The sequence below is a fragment of the Typha angustifolia genome, chromosome 14 (assembly GCF_048772165.1).
Source record: "Typha angustifolia cultivar Huaian chromosome 14, ASM4877216v1, whole genome shotgun sequence".
NCBI lineage: Eukaryota > Viridiplantae > Streptophyta > Magnoliopsida > Poales > Typhaceae > Typha > Typha angustifolia.
In genome coordinates, this window is record NC_133252.1 from 405847 (window position 1) to 425748 (window position 19902).

General features: G+C 38.0%; 3 protein-coding genes across 14 annotated transcripts; 2 read left to right on the plus strand and 1 right to left on the minus strand.

The window, feature by feature from the left end:
- Positions 1-328: 328 nt before the first annotated feature.
- Positions 329-5338, plus strand: LOC140776749 (uncharacterized). Of its 12 annotated transcripts, none has more exons than XM_073120582.1 (11): positions 329-864; positions 961-1095; positions 1230-1296; positions 1649-1745; positions 1837-1933; positions 2031-2114; positions 2854-2894; positions 3539-3604; positions 4367-4426; positions 4512-4576; positions 4679-5338. In XM_073120582.1, exons 1-10 carry the CDS (start codon positions 705-707, stop codon positions 4545-4547), a joined length of 843 nt encoding a protein of 280 aa, XP_072976683.1. In that variant the 5' UTR covers positions 329-704; the 3' UTR covers positions 4548-4576; positions 4679-5338. The 12 variants fall into 12 exon arrangements, with proteins under 12 accessions (XP_072976683.1, XP_072976680.1, XP_072976682.1 ...); XM_073120579.1 differs by having other exon boundaries at positions 4367-4422; positions 4679-5144; XM_073120581.1 differs by having other exon boundaries at positions 4670-5143.
- Positions 5339-5613: 275 nt separating this feature from the next.
- LOC140776748 (probable clathrin assembly protein At4g32285) lies at positions 5614-8404 on the minus strand. Its single transcript, XM_073120576.1, has 2 exons — positions 8065-8404; positions 5614-7902 (listed from the first exon to the last, which is right to left on the minus strand). Exon 2 carries the CDS (start codon positions 7728-7730, stop codon positions 5784-5786), a length of 1947 nt encoding a protein of 648 aa, XP_072976677.1. The 5' UTR covers positions 7731-7902; positions 8065-8404; the 3' UTR covers positions 5614-5783.
- A 5786-nt stretch (positions 8405-14190) lies between these two features.
- Positions 14191-19781, plus strand: LOC140775890 (protein spotted leaf 11-like). The gene is made up of 4 exons (XM_073119373.1): positions 14191-14716; positions 17373-17489; positions 17620-18051; positions 18129-19781. Exons 1-4 carry the CDS (start codon positions 14381-14383, stop codon positions 19287-19289), a joined length of 2046 nt encoding a protein of 681 aa, XP_072975474.1. The 5' UTR covers positions 14191-14380; the 3' UTR covers positions 19290-19781.
- Positions 19782-19902: the final 121 nt, after the last annotated feature.

Consider the following 19902-nt stretch of genomic DNA (forward strand, 5'->3'; position numbering starts at 1 on the left):
AAATTAAATAATTTATTTTTAATTATTAAAATAGTAATTATAGGACGTGATGTGAGACTCACATAATATATTTAATGGAAAAACAAATTTAGAGGTCACTGCAAAATAAATGAGCAACTGAATTAATTTATTCCTTAATTTTAGTTACTAATATTTTGGCAAGAATTATAGTTGTATTGGGCCGGATTTCTATTGGCCCGTATAAGGAGTCGGAGTGGGCCAAACCCCAAGAGATCTAAAGCAGAGAAAAGCCCATATAATCTAAAATATAGGGTGTAAATTATAAAATTACGCGGTATATAGTAATCGGAGAATTAACTTTAAACAGGTCAAACTTTTGGACCGATGAACAGTAGCAGAGAGACGCAAAGAAGATCCCTTCGACTTCGCCGCGCATCCCTTGTTCGACGAAATGCTTCTCTTAATCCTAACCAACCTCTCCGTTTGTTAGGATACGTGCTTACCTCATCTGGGAGATTGAGGAGAAGAGCTTAGTCCATATCGCTGAGTAGAAGTAGTCGCCGATGTGTTTTTTTTACTTCTCGGTCGTTTCTTTTTCTGGTTGTTGTTTGAAGCTGGCGAAGATCTCGTGAGTTGGCTAGATCGGGATCTGATGTTGCTGTTACTTATTAGTCGGGTTTAGAAGGAGAGAGGAGTACCTTTTTATTTGATCGTGGGATTTGGTCTCTGTTTAGAAGAGGAGGATGCTCGGATTAGGGTTTCAGAGATCTCGGAGATCTCCATGGGAGGTCTTGTATTCTGCACTCTTCTCTTGCGTCCTCGTGCTCTTCTCGCAGTTAGCTCTTGCCATGGTTCCTCGAGTTTTCCAGTCCATTTCCCTCCTCGCTATGCTCCCCATCTCCGGTATCTCTCTCCCTCCGTAATTGTTTCCATGTCATTAGATTTCTTTTTTTTTTCTTTTCATAATCTTTATCTTATTTTGATGATCTTTTTATGCAGGTTTTGTATTCATTGCCACTATTATTGCCGGTAGATGGTGGCGGCGGCTCCTTGGTGTTTCTTTGTCGGCTCCGGTTTTTGTTCTCTTCAATATATTGTTTCTATGGGGAGTTTACATTTTTGTAATTCGAAAAGGTACTTTTGTTCAATAATACATAGATCACACATCCAGCACATTGAGTGAGATTATGAGAGAAGTGTTTATTGCTCTTTTGGATGTTATTTGCTGCCATTACTGATGTCTTGTGAATTTGTCTTTGTTGTTGCAGCAATTTCTTCTTTATTGGACGCTATTCTCAATGGTGAATGTGCTCTACTTTTGTTTGGTCTTTATAGGTAGCAACGTTTCCTTTGCCTTCCTTTAATCTCTACATCTCATTGTATATCAAATAAACTCATTGTGCTCCATCAATTTAAGCTGCCATGCTATTTCTTATGACAAACCTTTTGTTCCCTAATTTATTTTGTCTTTGACACTTTAGTACATTCATCTAGTACCGATCTCTCTGTTAGGATTTATTTTGTCCCTCAATCAAGCTTTTTTGGCCACTTTATGATGGTTGATGCTTGCTCAGTTGTATATCGGTGATTCATGAGAATGTGACATGCTTCACTTCCTTTGATAGTTTGACTTGCAGGAGAAGATGTTAACTAGTATTTAACAGATGTACCTTCCTTCTGATTGCAGGATTTTTTCTTGTGATCCTGGAATTGTTTCATATGACTCTTCATATTCAATTGAAGCTAGCTGCAAAGATTTTTCCATGCTCAATTCTCGCTGTGAGGTTAGAAATTGTGTTTGTAAGTTAGAGAAATATGCTTCTTTTTCTTTCCTTTGGACTACATATGTTGCTTAATTCTTAAATTTTTTGGCAGGACCCTCCAATATTTCCAAGGGTTAGGTACTGCAACAACTGTAAGACAAGTATTAGGGGATTTGATCACCATTGTCCTGCTTTTGGGAACTGTATAGGTACTTCACCCATTTCAGTATGTGATATAATAAATTGTTCCTCTTTTGCCTCAGATTACATGGTCCAATTTGGTGACAACAAGTTGAAATATTCCAGGTCAGAAGAATCATCGCCTATTTATGGCGCTTTTAACTGGATTTGTTATTGCTGAGTCGACATATACGATGTGTTCAACCCAATGTATGTGATTGAATTCCTTACTTGATGGATGATCTTTTATTGACATTCTGTAATTTGGATAATGATAATTAAGTAATTACCAGTTCATTGGAGTTAGGACATTCCTAATTCCTCAGTTCAGATTTGCGGACAGTATATCATCGTTCTTAGTACATACACTAATTGATTACCTTGTTCTACATTTAGAAGTAATACTTTTGTGTAATGGCTAGTAGATAGATTGTTATAGCCTAATGAAGTTCAACAGCTTTCTCGTTCTTGCACAGAAATGCATGCTCATTGTTTTTTAATATGCATTTCTATTTCTTAGACGTGTATTCTATAGAGCTTTTCCTGAAATCATAATTAGTCGTGCACTCTATTTCTTAGACGTGCATCACTCTTGCATGGGAACACTTAATGATGCTTTGTGATTTCATGTTCTGTTTAACTACTTCCAGATTCTGATATTCTGTGAAACAAATAGAACTTTTCGTGCTTTATCATTGTCTCCTATAAACAAACCCGGGCACCAAAAACTATAGAACAATTATCCTTTTCATACTTCTTTGATCATGACTACTTTAACTCCTGCTCAGGTACCAAATCCCTTACAAATTTAAAACCTAGCTTGTACTAGGCCGTGCTATCTATCTGAACTTAAAAACCTTGTTCATAGTGATGTTCATTAGAAATATTAAAATATGTATATAGCTTGCATCATATGATTGCTAATCACTTTCAAATTCTTAATTTGCAGTTATCACAAGATTTATAAGCACTCCAAAAATAGGATCAGAGGTATGTCCTGCATCTCATACTTTCTTCATAACATGTATATATGAATATGCTCAGATATATCTCATTATTATTTGCTATAGTATTCATCTTTAATTATTGGAGGATATTGATATGCAGACTCAAAAATTAGTAGATAATCAGGTAGGAGATGTAGTATTGTTTCTTACATGCATCATGCTTCTCTGCGCTATGTAGCTATATATTTGATGATACTAGGCAAGCTTGTAATTGAAAGTTTTACTGCTATATTGAATCCATTCAATTAGCACAAGAGTACTATTTGTATTCAACAGTAGCTGGAACCATTAACAAATATCTCTACGACAACATGTACTTTCTTATAACCAAGTTGGAGATTTGCATACTTCTTGCCATCCTACATCCCAAGTTGGTGAGAACCTTTTATACGAAGAATTTTTTTGGGGGGGGGATACTATTTACAATCAATATTTTTGCTCAAAAAGGAGATGTCTTTTATTTCCTTTAGAAAATTTGTGTTCTTGAAACACTTTTCATGCAAAACCTTGCTGGTATATACATAATATGTTATGGAAAATTTTACATTAGATAATTATTTTATGATTTTTCATAACGAATGACAGATGTTGATGTAATTATTTCTTGAATATTGATATACTTTACAGGGCATCGTTTCTCTTAACATGGTAATCAGTACAATGCTTTTCTCTCTCCTCCAAGTGTTGTGGCAGGTATGCTCATGCCTATGCTCCATTTTTCATGACTTTGTGCATCAAATTGCAGGAGCTTTACTTATACATAGTTCCACTATGTATTAATATTTTACAAACATCATGTACTACTGCATTAGTCTATTAGATGGAGAGAGTTGCAACAGCTGCTTCTAATTTAACCATATTGGAAACTCATTTATACTAGTCCTGCCAAAGTTTATCATATTTATGATGATGAGATATTTTGTTTGTAAGTTTTACTGTATTTTCTTGGTAGAAAATTGTGAGGGTGGAAGGCTATCAAGGAGATCTTGGTGTGAGAGAGAATCTCTAGAAAAAATCACAAAAAAGCCCATGATTAATTTGTATTTGTTACACTAAAACAATATGTCCATGCAATTGATCTCCAGTGTATTTGTGTCAGAATTTTTTCTGTTATATGTATCAACCAAGTTTCATCTGTGGCACTTATTTCGGAGTGTCCAATTAAGAACAAATCTTTGTGGATCTTGCATTATAGATGGGCTATGAGAAGTTTGGACAAACTTAAGAGAAAGGACAAACCTATCACATGTTAATTTGACAGCTGCTGGGATCTCAGGACCTCTTTTAAGCTGTTTGGGGCTGATATATATATTGATATAGAACTTGAGTTAATACATGTTCTTCAGCTTAGGAGGTCTCTTAGATCAGTTTTATGTGAATGTTATATCTATGTCTAGTACTTAATGATGGTTTTCAGCTACTCACGCAATATTGCTAATTCTGTATCTTTACTAGGTAGTGTTTTTGATATGGCACATTTATTGCATATGCTTCAACATCAAGACAGAGGAGTGGGTAACTTCAGATCTCCCATGCTTTAGAGTTTTGCTTCATTAGTTTCAGGTCTCCTTCCCCTCACACATCGCTCATAGATTAGCAGTGCAAATTTTCAGATAAACTGGAAGAGATATCCTGAATTCCAGCTCAAGCAGCAGCCTCAACCTGGTACTTTTAATTGGATCTTTTCTAAGCTCTGCGATTGCTGCACTTGGTGTACCTGTCAGTTACTAACATGATTTTTGTGTGCATTCATGTCAGGGAGTTCAGTTTCTGATATCAAGTTTATAAATCCATATGACAAGGGTGTCATTGGCAATTTAAAAGAATTCTTCAGACCAAGATATTAGAAGCCAAAATTTCAGAAGAAAAAACAGGTGGTATGCAAGAGAGCAGAGCAGGGCATAATCGATCTGACAAAATCTTCCAGTCATAGATGGCAAATTTGCATTAAACAATTAGCATAAATCTTATTACTTACATACGTTCCAGAATTACTTCCACATGTCATTAAAGAATAGGGGAAGGATTTGCATGTCTTTCTTTTTTACTTTTTTGAAAGGTCCCATGCGTGCCTCATGCAGTACCCAGATATTACTCCCATTTATTAGTCTAGCATCAAATCGAATCACTCATTTTTCAAATTATATGTATGATACTTGCCATTTTGCTTTTTCACTTGGAATGCTTCGCACCAGCTGCCTCAAGGGTCAAATATATCGTGTGATGTTGGCAAAGGATCCATCAAGTATTCAAGTCTTCCGATGAGTTCTGCCTAAATCCTCTCCGAGTTATCAACAGCAAATTGGTGGGTCTCTGCAATTTATGATGTCGCTGCATCCTAATGGTGTCGATGCGACCGATAGAACATCTCTTCGTAGGTGATGCAAAAGATTTGCTCACTATTCTGTCGTATTCGACACGCATGATCATTTATTTTTCCTCTTCTCTTTCCCGTTTACTAATTGGTACCACTTTGGGAATTTCCACACTAGAATGTACACTGCTACCAGACCACCGCGTTGACTCCCGTAACAGGAAAAGATTTAAATAGTGTAATAAAGGGAATCAAAAGTTCATAATGCATCATCAATGACATGCGAAAAGAGTAGAGAATTATGGTTCGGGAACATAGAAGAGCTATCCTGAAGAACTAACTCAATGAGTAACAATCCAGACAGGTAGTTGAATATCAAAAGCAATAGTATCCTCCAACAAGTCGCTCTTAGTGGTGAATTAGGTCCCAAATAGTATCCACGTACATATATATAAACCAAACGGTTTGGATCTCAGAGACAGAGAGCAACACAAGGCACACACACTAAGTACAACCAAAAAAATCACAGAAGAAAAGGAATGAGAACAACAAAAAAGCTCAATAAGTTGGATAATAATACCCACCATTTCCAGAGATTGGCATTCCATAAGGCATGGCTGGGTTTGGAACAAAGCCATAGTTGTTGTTGAGCTTGGCCAAGCTAGATTGGCCCTGCATTCCCTCCCTCTGGTAATGCTGCCACAGCTGCTGCTCCTGCACCAGAAGCTGCTGCTTCTTCTCCATGTCGGACATCTGCACGTAGGAAGGAGGAGGAACACTGAGAGATGCTGCGAATGGGTCGCCGCCAATGGTTTGCACTGTGCCATCAGGCGCAGGCAAGGCGAGCACTGGAGTGGCATTTCTTCCGGGCCCAGGCAGCGCTACGCTACTGGCGCTCCCTCCGCTGATTTGGGCATTGACTTGCTGCTTCACAGCACCTTGGTCGTACATTCCGTTCAAGAGCAGTGGATCGAATCCACCTGCTAATGTGGCTTTCTGCTTGGAGAGGTTACTCGCAGTCTCAACAAGGGCGAGTTCCCAATCTGCTTTCCCCGGATCTGCCGCAGGTGTTTGCCAAGCTGAGGTCACTTCGGATTGTCCATTGGCAGGGAAAGCCTCCCATGAGCCATTGGTGCCATTGGCGGCAGGTGGTCCAGAGAAAAGAGCCAATGCAAGCTTGTTTCCCTGCTCATCTGCGGTCACAGTGTCTTCCCGGAGATCCAGCAATGGCTGCTCCGGTGGTGGCGGCTTCTTGACTTCCACCTCTACTTTCACTGGCTCAGGTTGCTCCTCTTTGTAATCCTCAGGTGCCGGGAGAGCCTTAATGCTATTCATATCCTCCACCGGCTCTTCCTCTTTAACAGGCTCAGGAGCTGGCTCTCTCGGCGGGGTCTTGGGCCGCCTCGCTCTGTCCCTCATGAACTCCTCCAATGTCTCCAATAGCTTATCGGTGATCCGCTGCACTTCAGGGTACTCTGACGACCGTGCCACTCCCGTGTCTTTGCACCAAGCATAGAACGAACACAGCTCATCAATCTGCTTTGCAGCACTGGCATAGGCCTCAAACGCCTTGACGCATTCAGGGTACTCCATATCGAAGAATTGGTCAAGAAGCACAGCCAAGACCTCGCAGATATCTGCGTAAAGCTGGAAGCTTTCCCTTACGATTGGGTACAATGCAATCAGAATCATCCTGCTGTGCTTTGCGGCACCAGTGGGGCGGCAAGCGAGGAACCGATCAAGCAGCTGCTGCAGTTGGTGCATCCGACCCAACACCCTCTCCGGCTTCATGTCCCTCAAAGGAGTCGGTGGCTTCCGTTCTTCTCCATTGTTGTTGTTGCTGTTGTTGTTCCGGCGATCATCATAGCCATAATTTCCATTCCCATTCTCCGGGGGAGAAGAGTATGGCGACCGTCCATAGCTTCCATACTCACGGGGAGAAGGAGACCTCCACTGGTCTCGATCCCGCGGAGATTGATACGCACGACCGCCGCCTCCACTGGTGCTGCCGCCACCGCTGATGCTACTACCGCCGCCCTGTTTGCGCTCATAGAGGATGCATTCAAGGCGTTGATCGAGATATAGTGCGTACGTGCGAACAAAGGCAGAGTGATCCCAAGAATGCGAGTGTGCCTCGTCGCGGAAGTCGGACATGTTCAAGAGGCGAGTGCCACGGCGAGTCGCGTACATGACCTCGTGTTGGAAGGCGAGATCACCATCGGAGAGGAGTCGGTGGACGAGCATGAGAGCTTTCAGGGCTACGATCCAATCTCGAGTTTTGCTCAGGCGGCGGGAGATGGCCGCGATGCAGGCGCTCACGTAGCCGCGGGAGTAGGAGGTCAGATTCAAGATCTCGCGGAAGTACTTCTCATCGGCCGGCTCGTCGTCGTGGCTCGTCGCCTTCACAATCGCCACGTCGAGCTCCGGGGCCATGTTGCTCGATACCTTCGCGATCCCTATGCTCGTTTGATCCTTCACCGCCCCAAGCGCTTTCCGGATCGACATTTCTCCCGGTCTAAATCTCTTCCTTTTACCCTTCGATTTGATTTACGCCGCTCAAAGAGGAAAATCCCTGCTCCTTTAATCCAGATCTCTGCTGCTCTATACTTTAATTCGACCTGTTCCACTAGAAAACGAAGAAATTCTCCTCCTCCAATCCGGATCTCTGCCGCTAAACCTAATGATAACATCTTTAAAGTTACAGATCTAACCAAAACCAGATCTAATCGAAACTAAGACGAAACAGATCTCGACCTATAGCTCACGACCTATAACATCTAAAGGACTTGAATTAAAACCCTAAAAAGATGAAAGCATAGTAGTAGAGACGAGTGCGTACCTGCTTAGCTATAGCTATGGATCCGAGCTCCAAAGCTTCTTCTATTGACTCCTCTGACTCTTTGACGTAGAGATCTCGCTCTCTCTCCTCCAAAACAGAAAGGGAAGCAGCTCGGAATGGATCAAACGGATCGGATAGTATCGAGGCCTCCGAGATTAGCGGAGAGCAACAGCCATAGGCGGAGATCGACGAGAGCTTAGAGAGAGAAACCAGAGGAGAGAGAAAAAACCAGTTAGAGAGATCGCTTTCTCGCCGTCCCTCCACCGACTCTTCGTCTCTTCGATCGATCGCGTGGTTGATCTCTCACGCCCTTAAAGAATGGTTTTAGTGCTTTCACCTGTGATTCTACGGACGCCCGTACCAAAACTGCGGCCGAATTTATTTAGGATACTTTTACAAATTACCACCCATACTTTAATCTTATTGCGCAATGCCTCTTTTACCGTGAAAGAATATAAGGTTAAATAACAAAAATACTGTTATTCGTACCTAAAATTATTTTACTTTTTATATTTTAAAAGGTCTTAAATATAAAACTGTTATTTTTCAGTCAATAACAAAAATACCTCCTCCTACGAAAAATATGCGGATATCAAGCAGCTAAATGACTAAAATAATCACATTTTATATTATTATTCTATCCATTATATTATTAGATTTAATCATAATTATCATATAGTTGCACAACCTAAAAATCTTCTCCTCGTTTTACATATAAGTTATCAATGTATCTCTTGTTAATATTAGCCTAATTTTGGCATACCACCCGTAGCATAAAAAAATAGTTAAAAAGAGATGAGAAAATAAAAATTATGAAGAAGAAATAATCATTCCCTGGCATCCAAAAATATAACAAAATGAAGGATTTCTCTTGATATTGGGCTAGCTATTATTTTTTTTTTTTTCAGACGAGCTGTGTTTCAGTATATTTTTACTTTAAATTTTAGCTGTATAACATTAAACATACTTTACAAATAACTCCTCTTCTTTCATGTTTATTAGCAAAAAGGATACTTTTGAGGTCAAGACTCAAGAGGGGGCATACCGCATACGTCGGTCGGTCGGATACCATGGAAATCATATCGATACGATACGCATAGAAGAAAATATGCGGGAGTTGGGAGGAGAGGGTGGGTGGGTTGTGATGGCCAGCAGAGACACGCCGAGTTGTGGGTTGTGTGGACGTGAATAACGCGACGAAGACTTCCATAATACGTGATTATTAATTAACTAATTAATTAATCGACGATAATAGGGAAACATGCAAATTATTACACTTTAATTTAATCCTTAATCCTTAATCGCAGACATTTTTTTCTAAAAAAAATCTAACACATTAACTATAGATACAAAGTTTAAGGTCAAATTTTTCAAGAATTTTATGTTAAAAGGTAATATAATATTTTATATTCCCTCAGTTGGTATTATGTGAAAACTAACTCAACTTGAATGTGACTGATAATAAAAAGAAAACGGAGGGTGTCTTTATAAATTTCCGTAAGTCATATTAGTCCCTAATGTTAGAATATAATGTACGACCAAGTCCGAGAGGACTAACTTCTTAGCGTAAATATCTAGTAATCTATATTTAATACTTGGTCGTATTCAAATTAGACCCGGTAAAATTCCTTCCAAATTTGACTCGCATGTAATCTTCTACTTGCAAGTAGACAAACAGAGCTGTGGATAAATCATTTGAAATACGAGTTGAAAAATACTGAAACATCTTAGTATTGGTCAACCCACAATGATGATGTAGTGTGACTGTTTAATCTTTGCAAAACAAAGCTTAAACAAAGTTTCAGTATAAAGTATGCAAAAAGATCCTGTCACTTTCACAAATTACCCCTTGGTGTGATTCCTTTTCTTTATTACTAAGAATCTCTCTCTCTCTCTCTCTCTCTCTCTCTCTCTCTCCCTCCCCTTTTGCTCCTTTTGCTGCTTTTAATCATGATATAATTTGCAAAATAGTGTAAGAATAATAGCATCTTATCTTACTCAGATAAACTACTATAAAAATATTTGATGTGATGGAAATTAGAAAACATAAATTTAAAAGGAATACAACTTAAAATATTATTTCAATATATATATATATATACACACACATGAAATCATACTTGCATTATTTCTATCTTTGATTTTTTTATTGATCTTGAAAGTGAGAGTAGTAGGTTTTCCTAACATAACTAACGGGTTTATCTACTATGGGCTTATAGTGTATCCAATAAATTATACATTGAGTCACCTGATAATATCAGAAAATAATAAGTGCTCCTAAACTTAATTAAAAAATATTTAGCGAATTGACTTAATCATATTTTAAGATTAATTTTGTTTAAATTTTCTAATTCTATATTTAAATCAGTTAATGAACAGTGAAATTTGTAGATTCTAGCATGCAAGAGAGACAAGGTATCTAATTTGAGTATAATCATTAACAAACTAAAAGCAAAAGGCAGTTCTAGAGAATGGCATCTCTTAGTGACTAAGCAAATGCACTTATTGGTTTACTCTCTACTTTCTTAAGAGAAAGATCTATGATAGCAAGCAATTCGATATAATGTTGTTGTTTTTATAGGAATAATTATACTTAGATCTTTTAAACTATTGCTTACTTTTATATAACTTTTTTTAAAGTATTACTTATTTTTTGTGACATACTTAGTTATCCATTAAAATTTTCTATCATGAAACATCACCTAATTAATTTTAGGTCATTCGAGACCCATTTTATTATTATTGGACGAGGAAATAATATATAGAAAGATTGAGAATCTTTGGGGGTCATTTGTAGACGATGAGAAATAACTATAATTGAGGCGATCAAAATATCATTAAAATAAAAGAGAATCTGTATAGAAATAGGCTATAGTTTAGAGATATGTAATTAGCTCTTATTAATATACAAAAGAGGACCATAAGCCATTGATATGAGCATCTATTATTAGATGTTAGTCTTTTAAACTAGTGTTGGATAGCTAAGCCCATGAAGGCCTAGCCTTCATGTATAAGGATTCAAAGGAGGGAAGCCACTAATCACCATGCATATGAAAAGGCCCATGAAGGCCTTCATAGGCTTTAATCTCTATATCTACATGCATACCCTTTTAAACTATTTGATTTACATATATAGTTTTCTAAATTTAATGTTTAATTATGTATCCATTAAAATTTATAGTTTTTGTATAGATATTTTTTTGACCTTCAAGTTACCTTTGACAGTTGTAAACTAATAAAATCTTTTATTAAATTTAACAAATGAAAAGATGTAGGTGTTATTTTAAATAATTTCTATTTTCTTTTTATAATTAACTTGATAAAAATCTAGTTGGATTTGGGAAAACTTATTTGTTATAATTCGAATATTATCTTATATATTTAATTATAACAAAATATGCACAATTGTAATTAATATATATAGACTTCTACAATTTCTATGTGGATAAATAATTCAAAAAAGAAATAAATTTCTATGTGGATAAAAGTTTGGCGACTGTCCATTCAGATGCACCTCTCTCGGCGGGACCCGTCGTACAACAAACCTCCACAAGAGATCGCACCAATAGCAGTACTCGACCAGTCATCGCTCGCCACGTTGAGCAAGCACTGTGTATTCCATTGACCATGCACGTGTTCACCATCGCCCTTCGCTTCGAGTGATCCGCCTGTGAACCTTCCACTAGCTGATTGGTGGGATTCGTGACCGTCGGATCGAGCTGGGAGGGCGGTGGTTGTGGTGGAGGGTCCACGTCATCTCGGGAACCACGTCACCCCATGTGCGGGCTCGTTTCGTCCCGCTCCATGGCGGGGCCCGCATTGGCGGCTACGGCTCGTACTGGCCGCAGCCAGCTACGAGTTAAGCCGATCCGAGAGGAAGTGGTCCTGGTCGGCTTCTTGAGCGTGGTACGTTGCTTCGTATAAGATTATAGATGACAACTAACACATGAAGGTCTGCATTCAGACTTCTTCGTATATTCAAAATTATTTCTCTTCACGAGTCTTTGACCTTTGACCCAACTGAGCTGCCATTTTATTAATTAAGCTTATTATCTTTATTTATGATTTATTATTCTTGAAAGCCTATGAAATTATTTATTTTCCTTTACTTCGTTTGGATTTAGTATAAGGAATCGGTCAATTTTGGACTGCATTTTATTTTATTATTGCTAGATTGTTTTGCAATTTTTATATAGGAGTCTATTCTTCCTACTTTTCTTATTTTTTATACTTGTATTATTACGTGTTATATATTTATTTTTCAAAGAAGTAAGAACTTAATAGTGTTATCATGGGACGTACAATGCGAGTCATTTTTAACAATTTGAATGCCGTCCAGTTAGCTATTATTATATGCTATTATAATATAATTGTTTCAATTATTTCTCCAAAAATTATTTTAGAACTATTAAGCGAATATATTACATTAGCTTTATAAGACCCTTGTACTTAGGAAATGGGATTGAGTGTGGCTAATTTTCCTTTAAATCTATTTGAGCACGCTCTTGAACACACATTAATATATCTATCGTGTATATCCAGACTATTTCAATTGCACTCACCATAATCTTTTGACTTGACCGCTGCAAGTTAGTAACATGTTATTTGAAGAAGACAAAGTCGATCAGAACTAGAAGACGGCGACAACTACACGATAAAAGAAGAAAAGGGAGACATGAGAGGAATATAGGAGAAAAGGAGAGAAAATTAGGGAAGAAAGAATTTCACCGCTAGACAATGAGGAAGAAGCCACCATCAATGATAAATGGACCTCAACTTAAGGGGAGAAAAGATGTCATAACCTTATATCTCTTTAAACTACATTTTTCTACGTTGCTCTCACTCTCCTTGTCACTGCTTATTTTCTAAGATTATCGATAGTTAAAGTGGAACTGGGTTTGTCGATGAAGAGAAAAGTGAAGGGATGGAAGATCTTTTCACCCCCACATCTATTGTTGTTGTATTCTTCTCTTCCCTATGCTATTAGTAAGCCTTTTATTTCTGCTAAGTACTTAATGTCATCACTAGATTTATCGTGGTCTGAATTTACTGACGAAGTCAAGCCAAAACCACAACATTATAAAAATACATATAATATAAATAAAATAAATGCACTCAGTTTGGATGCCTTAATTTAACTGTTATCAAATTCTAAAAGTCTTTTCTTTTTTTAAAAAAAAAAATGCAAATAGCCCGATCTATCTCAAACCAAATTTGACTATAATTCACATTAATATCTACCATTTTTCAAACCACTTCAATAACATAAAAATTATAAATAGATTATTGTTCTTCTATTACATGAACCCTATCTTGACTTGTTCATGAAACACACTACTTTCTCACCCGTCGAAACCGAATCCGTGAACCGTAGAATCCAATAGGAATTGACTTTTGATTGTGAAAATTAGTGACCTAAATTAAATGCTTGAAAGGCCCTTTTTACTAATTTATGGTACCAAGTCTATAGACCAATCACATTGGTTAGGAATTCATCCTTTTTAGAATATCTTTTGGTATTATAAAATTATTAATCCATTACCAACCGAGATATATATCTTATACCCTATAAAAATCATCAAACTAATACTTAGAAGAAGTAGAAGTTCTTTTGATTTAATTATTATTATTATTATGACAAATAAAAGTCCAAACCAACCATTACTCTTCTTATCCTCAACTACCTTATCATGTCCGCTATTCCTAAGTTAGGAACGCATCCCTTTTGGTATCCGAGCATTATATATATATATATATATATATATGTATATAATAGAGAAAATTTTATTTTATCCCTTATATTTTATATTATTTCTAATAGACCTTTTAGTTTTTTAGCCCGTCTAATTTGACCCCTTATTGAAGGGTGTTGTAGATAATAAAATAGAAATAAGAAAAAGAAGAAGGGGTTTGAAATGTAAAAGGAAGCCATAAAGCAAAATCCAGTCACGCTCCAGCTCGGCTATACGCGGGAATAAGGTATCCTCTCTTATTCGTGCGAATAAATATTTATCTATCCGAGCTAAGCCACAGCTCAAGCTGCGGAGAAGAAAATATTCTTAAAATTAGTATTTTTGGAAAGATAAAAAATAAAAAATAAATAAAATAAAATAGAGAAGTCCGCAACTATTGCTTCTACCTCACCGCTGCCCCTTTCTTCCTCTTCCTCTTCGTCTCTCTTAAACGTAAACGCTCGCGATTTCTGGCGACGATTTCTTGAGGGAGTTCCCAATTTTGAAATAGAGCCTCGTCCGAAACCTAGATCTCTCTTATTTTCTCATCGATCCCGGCCTTGATTGGTTCTCCGAGGATTAGGATGGAGGAGGAGGCGAAGGGAGCGGAAGCGGAGGCGGCGGCGGCGGCGGCGGCGCCGGTTCCGATGGCGGAAGATGGGGTGAAGGTGGTTGTACAAGGGTTGACCGTGGCGGTGGAGGAGATCGCGGCCATATCGGAGTTTAGGAATGCGTACAAGAAGCAGTTCTGTAACCTATCGCGGCGGATCAAATTACTGGCTCCGATGCTCGAGGATCTGAAGGAGAGCAAGGTCCCGATCCCCGAGAAAGCGGTGGAGACCCTAGCTCCGCTGAAGGAGGCGCTAGATTCCGCCAAGGAGCTGCTTCGACTGGGAAGCGAGGGGAGCAAATTCTTCCTGGTATGATTTTCTCGGATCGCTTTCTTTTGTTCCTCTTATTTTTCATATAATTCTACTATTAAATGTTGATTGAGATAAAATTAGTGATGATTGTTGATGCTAATGCTTCTCTCTATTCTAATCCCAATCAAGTGCAAAGGGGTGTTAGAGTTCTTGTAATTTTTATGGGTATGTGCTTCATAGGGTTTTCAATCTGGTGCTAAATGTTTTTGGATTTGTACATGAAGTTATTTTATTTCAGTTCCTAGGTAGATAGGTGAAAGCTTGTATCTTGATTCAGCTTTTTGGTGTTCTTCCATGATGTTCGAAGCAACAACGTTATGATATATATTGTTCATTTCATTAGTTATAAAAATTGTTGACTGAAACTGTGATAGTAAGTAAAAAAAGCACGAGCTCTCATAACTGAAAAATGAAAATACAGGGACTTTATAGGAAAAATATAAAAGCTGATTCTTTCTATATCTACCTAAAGTGGTTTTGGATTTTCTGGCCTTCTAAATTGTCCAACTTTTTGAAGAAATTTTACGTTGCCCATGAAATAAGATTTTTTTTCTTTCTTCTAAGCTTCTTCCTTGCAAGCTTAGTTAGATTTCATAGATAGATTCATATTAAGTTTCAAACCTTTTCTTGTTCAATAGTTCATAGCTCACTCAATAAGGACTGCACTTGTCAGAGTAATTACCTGTTAACAATTAAGCCTTTGAATCTCGACCTGCCTTCAGTCTCAGATATTGCTGATCAGCTGGTGTATGTTATTGACTTGCTGGAATAAGATGGCAAAAAGCTCTGTAGAACTTTGAAGTTTAATTCCTAGATGTTTGTCTTCTGTGCAATTGGATACTTTTTAATTTCATTTTGAAGACTAGTGTTCATCTTTCTTGGCTAGTTGACTCTCTTCTTGTATCTGACTATTCTGCCACCCTCATGTATTAAAAGTCTTGTTGATAAAAGAAAATTTCTAGAGTTGATTAATAGGAAGCCGCTATATATTTGGCAGTTGAGGCGGCCGTATGTTGAATGTGTCTACTCAAGGACCTTTTTTTCTTCTTCTGGAAGTAATCATCTGTGCTATTTATTAGGGCACACATGCTTTTTGGACTATAAAGTAGTTTTCTTCAGATAATTAGTCAGTATCGTAATAAAAGGCAGAGCCACGTTCATGGTAAGGGGGCCATGGCTCCTCCGAAAGTTCCAAAATTACTGGCATTAAAGTAGGAAATTTGTGTAATTTATGATTTGGCCTCTTTAATTTATGTAATTTTGCCCTTAATTTATTTAATTTTGCTATTTTGCCCCCTCTTAATCTCTCATTAACTCAATGTGGCCCCACCTAACCCATATATGGTTAAGATTGCAAAACATTAAGAGTTTAGAAAGAGAGTGGCAACTTTACAGAATGGTAGCATATGTGGATTATGGAATATTTCGAATAGGTTTCCTATTAATTAAAAACTATAAGAACTTCCTAAGTCTTTGTGATTGGTTTTCTAAAAAAAAAAACAGAAAACGTGGACAAGAAGCATAATGATAGGATATAATCTAATCTAATCCCTCCTCTCACATTCAATATTTTGTCCCATCGACTTTGCTACTTTTCAATTAAGAAAAAAATGACAAGCAAATTGATTAATCTCATTTCTTTCATGTTTAAGTGTTCTCTCTCTCATATTAATTTATCGTCCTCTTTATTATCTAATGTTTGAGCATCTCATGTGATCGCAATAATATATATAATTACCTTTTGTTTTCTTGATTTTTGTTAATTGTTAATAAAAATTATTACTTCTATTGAGGTGTGTATTTCGATATAACTCCTTAAGATGTAGCGATTTGAATTTAAAATTTTGATATAACTTAAAATGATAAAATTTCATCCAACGCTTTCAAAATATGAAGCCTGAATCAGTTATTACTAATTAGTTTTTTAAAGATTGCATCTTCTTTCTATGATTTTTTCCCCTTAGAGTTTGCATGTCCCCTCCAATTGAAAAATCCTGGCTCTGCCACTGATAGTAATCATTCTGGCCATTCTGAACTATCTTGTCATACTTAGAGAACAAAAGGATTTCAGAGTGACGTCATTGTTAATGTGCAAATCCTGCTCATCATAGATTCATTTTGTAGGATACTGCAGAAAAAAGCATTTCTCAGTTGTATTTTACCACATTTCTAAGAGGGTGTAACTGTGTAAGATATATTTATCTTTTAACTTGAAGAATTAAAAATGTTAAAAGGGCCTATTTCCCATGTACTTGACCTATGAAGGTCAGACTTCTCCACTTCCATCAGAAACACTCACTTTTGGATTTTGATTTGCAAATCTTCTTCTTCTTCTTCTTCTTCTTTTTTTTTTGGTTTTGTTTTGTGCAAGTAGCTGCTTTCTGAAGTGTTCTAGAGACTTGCAAGACAGTTTCTATCAGGAAGAAAAAGAAGTTATCACACTGTCTTATGGTATTTCTAATTTGTGCTATCTAATCTTAAAACTGTCTGGTGAGCCAAATTTTTTTTTTTTTTTTTTGGGGGAGTTTGTAAAGAATGCGTCCCATTGATTCTTGTTTGTTTTCTTTGGCTGCTTCATGTATACTAGTGATCAAGTATGTATTGAATTCTTGCTATGTCATTTCACTGATTCCTGCCTTTTCTTTTTCTTCAGGTTCTGGAGAGGGATAGTATAATGAAGAGATTTCAGGAAGTCACTTCTCAACTTGAACAAGCTTTGGCTGGAATTTCTTTGGAGGATCTTGACATATCGGATGAAGTTAGAGAACAGGTAGGACAACACGTTTTAGGTGTTCCTCTGAAAAGTACCATCTTTTTTCTTAAGTTGTTCAATGTTGTGGAAGTTCCTTCGTACTTCATTTTCTTAGTACAGAAATTATAAAACCTATAACTTTGTACAGGTTGAGCTTGTGCATTCTCAGTTTAAAAGGGCAAAAGAACGTGTGGATACATCTGACACTGAGCTCTTTGATGATCTTTTAACTGTTTATAGTAGTAATAGCGATGCCAATCTTGATCCAGCCCTTCTTCGAAGATTGGCAGAGAAGTTACAGTTAATTACCATTTCTGACCTCAAACAAGAATCACTATCTTTGCATGAGATGGCTGTAAACAGTGCTGGAGATCCTGGCAAAATCATTGAAAGGATGTCAATGTTGTTGAAGAAGATTAAGGATTTCATGCAGACTCAAGACCTTGAAATGGGCTCACCAACAAATCCAAAGGCTTCTTCTCCCATTGGGAAGTCCATATCTCCTGTAATACCAGATGATTTTCGTTGCCCAATATCCTTGGAGTTGATGAAGGATCCTGTTATTGTGGCCACCGGACAGGTATAACTTTTGCTTTTGTAGTCTATTGTTCTCTTGGTCCTTCAAGGTTCCAATAATCATTTAGTCTACTTTTGCAGACTTATGAGCGAGTTTGTATAGAGAAATGGCTGGAGGCTGGACATGATACATGCCCAAAGACGCAACAAAGGCTTTCTAGTACATCTCTAACCCCAAATTTTGTCCTCCGCAGCCTCATAGCTCAGTGGTGTGAGGAAAATGGTGTGGAGCCACCAAAACGCCCTGTTAATCCTAACAAGACACCCTCACCCTGCTCTGCAAGTGAGCATGCTAAAATTATTGAGCTTCTGCAGAAATTGTCATCCCAAAACCTTGAAGACCAAAGATCAGCTGCTGGAGAGCTCCGTCTCCTTGCCAAAAGGAATGCTGAAAATCGTGCTTGCATTGCTGAGGCTGGTGCTATTCCTCTTCTTGTGAGTCTTCTATCGACGCTTGATGTACGCACCCAGGAGCATGCAGTCACTGCTCTCCTGAACCTCTCCATCTATGAGGAGAACAAGGGTAGAATAATTATATCAGGAGCTGTTCCTGGAATAGTCCATGTGTTAAAGAGGGGCAGCATGGAAGCCCGGGAGAATGCTGCAGCCACACTCTTCAGCCTCTCGGTGGTTGATGCGAACAAGGTAACAATTGGGGGTTCTGGGGCAATACCTCCTCTTGTCTCATTGCTGCATAATGGCAGTCAACGAGGCAAAAAGGATGCTGCTACAGCACTTTTCAACCTGTGTATATTTCAGGGTAACAAGGGAAAAGCTGTGAGAGCAGGGGCGATCCCAATACTAATGGAACTTCTGTCACAACCAGAAGAAGGGATGGTAGATGAGGCCCTCGCTATATTGGCAATACTCTCCAGTCACCCTGAGGGAAAGGCAGCCATTGGTGCAGCAACAGCAATACCTGTTCTAGTTGAGGTGATCAGAAGTGGCTCTCCAAGAAACAAGGAGAATGCAGCAGCTGTTCTGGTGCATCTTTGCAATGGGGAGCATCAGCATCAGCACCTTGCTGAAGCACAGGAGCAAGGCGTGATATCCTTATTGCAGGAGCTTGCTCAAAGTGGCACAGATCGGGGAAAAAGAAAGGCAATACAACTGCTTGAGCGCATGAATAGATTCCTCGAACAACAGAAACAAGCTCAAGCTGATGCTCATGCTCACAGTCATGTTCAGGGTCAAGCTCAGGCTCAGGCTCAGGCTCAGTCACAAGCAAATATTGAGCAGTAATGGCTTTCACTTTTGGAAGCTTTTCTTGACTGATGAGGTTTTTGATTGTTGGCTTGTTTGAGGTAAAGGGGATTCAAGGGAATGATGGTTTAACTATAAAGCTTGCAGGTGGAAGATCACCAGCAATGCTACTTTGTAAGTCCGGTGTTTGTTGTGAGGTTTGCATGTGGGACTTTCATTGGATTGTTTTTAATTCGACATTGCCATGAGTTAGGAAGTGCGGGAGAAGTCTCGAACAGTTGACTTGCGCGTAGTGTTGTACAATTACCATGATTCAAGGTATCATCCTCAATTTTTACAGAAGGATTTGTATTCTTGTGCCTAGACTGAGACATATGTGAGACTTCTGCAATGTGACATTATATGTATCCTCATGGAAAAACGGCAACAGAATAGTTAATTTGGTTATTTATTCAGTAACATTTTCTGTATCTGGTTGTACATCTTTTATATCTATTTTATGAAACCCTGGATGTGATTCATAAGCTAGTCAATCTAGCAGTGCCAACAAGCTGCAAGAGATGTCAGTTTTCTCTTTGAATTTGCAAAATCTTATATTGATTATGATGGGAAAACAGCTCTACTATATTTATCAGGTGAGATTGGCCAATAC

Bases quoted from the DNA above. Each gene is read 5' to 3' on its own strand.
- LOC140776749 (XM_073120577.1), top strand. From the start codon at position 705: ATGCTCGGATTAGGGTTTCAGAGATCTCGGAGATCTCCATGGGAGGTC. The intron at 865-960 runs GTATCTCTCTCC...CTTTTTATGCAG, and splicing joins CGCTATGCTCCCCATCTCCG to GTTTTGTATTCATTGCCACT. The intron at 1,746-1,836 runs GTTAGAAATTGT...ATTTTTTGGCAG, and splicing joins TGCTCAATTCTCGCTGTGAG to GACCCTCCAATATTTCCAAG.
- LOC140776748 (XM_073120576.1), bottom strand. From the start codon at position 7,730: ATGTCGATCCGGAAAGCGCTTGGGGCGGTGAAGGATCAAACGAGCATA.
- LOC140775890 (XM_073119373.1), top strand. From the start codon at position 14,381: ATGGAGGAGGAGGCGAAGGGAGCGGAAGCGGAGGCGGCGGCGGCGGCG. The intron at 14,717-17,372 runs GTATGATTTTCT...CTTTTTCTTCAG, and splicing joins AGGGGAGCAAATTCTTCCTG to GTTCTGGAGAGGGATAGTAT. The intron at 17,490-17,619 runs GTAGGACAACAC...AACTTTGTACAG, and splicing joins CGGATGAAGTTAGAGAACAG to GTTGAGCTTGTGCATTCTCA.